Raw genomic sequence first — 2,145 nt, 5'->3', positions numbered from 1 at the left:
CACTTACGAATAAGATAATTAATTCAATTTTTTAAGAAAAAACTGGTTATGAAAATATATTGTAAATGATGACCTCTCTTTGGAATTATTAAAAATAAATTGTCATTAAAACAAATTTGATAATTATTAATTATATTTGTAATATATTATCATGTTCACATTCTATGCAAATCAATGCCATCTTCATTTTTTAAGAATATATATGGTATTTATAAATCAAAACACTTTATGATCCCAACACCTTTATTAGGCTTATTTAAATAACAAACATAAAATACTAGCAGTAATCCGTCCACTTCACTAGGCTGTTTTAAATTTATACACAAATACTATGACGTTATATAGGCTTTAGGTACCTAATTCACCTTAACTTGGCCATTCCTCATAGCGCTCGCAATATAGACAATGCCAAATTTAGTGTCAATTAAATGCTATTCTTCAACCCTTTGTGCCCTCTTATCTGGTCCCCTAAACAGTAACTTAACTTCCTCATCTTGGACAACTAACCCTTCGGTCTACAGATACGGAGTTCGCAATTCAGTATAGCTATTAGTTTAGAATATACTAGTATAATGGTTTTATGATATCAACGTCTTGTAAATTTTGGTTTTATCGTAATATTTTCAGCCATGTTCTATTTTGATTCTATAATCCTGTGAAGTTATTAAAAATCGGTCCATTAGTTTTTGCATGAAGCAAACAAACATACAAACAAAGTCACATTCGCATTTAATATTAGTTAGGATACAAGCAAGGAATATGTTATTTATGATTGATTAATCGGAATTTTAAAATTTTTTCTTTAAATAAATTATTTTTAAGGTTAAAGAATATACCTTTCGTTTGTTTTGGTGGATTTACTTGATGGAGATTAAACTGCGTGTGATGCAATTAATTACTATTATAATCTATTTGATTATATTATAGATATTTCGATATTTGAATATTTGCATTTTGAATAATTTTATTGACATAGCAGTTCAGAGGTGGGACAGATTTACATTAAAATGCCATTAAGATTTTTTAAATATAAATATAGCAAATTTTTTCAAATAAAAATATTAACCAAAGTGTCTTTACACAATTAACAAACAATACCTCATAAAAAACACAAAACATTTCAAAATGAAATTGGTAAGTTTACAACACTCTAAAGTTAGTGATGACAATATTACAGTGACATAAAGTGCCATTTGAAGTAAAATTAGTGTTCGAAATGTGATTACCGCTAATCTTGATTTTGTTGATATTTTTCAGTCAATTGTTTTCACTATTGTATTTGTTGCCGCCATGGTATACGCTGCACCTCAACGACCATCCGACAAGGATACATACATTACTCGACTAGAAAATAACAATATTGGTATTGGTCCATGGAGTTGGGCATTTGAAACATCAGATGGTACAGCTGCACAAGAAGCTGGTACAATTGAAAATGAAGGTAAAGATGATGAAGCTATTTCTGTCCGTGGATCCTATCAATACGTAAATCCCGATGGTGAATTAATCCGTGTTACATGGATTGCTGACCGTAATGGTTTCCAACCTGACAATTTACCAAAAGGTCCATAAACATTTTTAACGTGATTATTTTACTTTGTATATATTGCACCATGAACAAATATAGGTATTTACTGTGTATATTTGATTTTCTTTTATATGTTAAAATTATTTTGGAAATGTTGTTGTTATGTTTTAAATAAAAAATAGATTTTTTTTCAAAAGATTTTTTGTATTTTTCTTTTAATCGTCAATTTAAATGTCAATCATTATTTAAAAAAAAGAAAAAAAAAGTGATTTTAATATTCTATTTTTCTTATAAATTTATCTAAGACTTTTTTTATTTTTATTGTCCTAGTGATTTAAATTACATTGAATCAATAATAAAATAATTTTACTACTTTTAAGGGATTCTTACGAACAAAGACTAATTCATCTCCGCCTACAATAATTTTTGTTGGCACCCAAAATCTTTGGCTTAGTAGAGGAACTCCTTTAACTAACTCATATTGTGTATCTGAAATATCACATATTGCGCTTGAAATAATTTTCGTTGAAAGCTTCTGTAGAGAACTAATATTGACACTTTTTCTGCTGGACACTAAAAAATTCACGAGAATATTTCGTGAGATAAACTGGCAAAGA

At 28.1% G+C, this 2,145-nt stretch overlaps 1 protein-coding gene across 1 annotated transcript; it reads left to right on the top strand.

Annotated features, from left to right (window-relative positions):
- The first annotated feature begins 1,047 nt into the window (after window positions 1–1,047).
- LOC123305717 (endocuticle structural glycoprotein SgAbd-5-like) lies at window positions 1,048–1,643 on the top strand. Its single transcript, XM_044887511.1, has 2 exons — window positions 1,048–1,134; window positions 1,258–1,643. The coding sequence occupies exons 1-2, from the start codon at window positions 1,126–1,128 to the stop codon at window positions 1,570–1,572; spliced, it is 324 nt and encodes a 107-aa protein (XP_044743446.1). The 5' UTR covers window positions 1,048–1,125; the 3' UTR covers window positions 1,573–1,643.
- The last annotated feature ends 502 nt before the right edge of the window (window positions 1,644–2,145 follow it).

The sequence above is a fragment of the Chrysoperla carnea genome, chromosome 1 (assembly GCF_905475395.1).
Source record: "Chrysoperla carnea chromosome 1, inChrCarn1.1, whole genome shotgun sequence".
Lineage (NCBI taxonomy): Eukaryota > Metazoa > Arthropoda > Insecta > Neuroptera > Chrysopidae > Chrysoperla > Chrysoperla carnea.
This window is presented reverse-complemented; position numbering and strand designations above follow the sequence as displayed.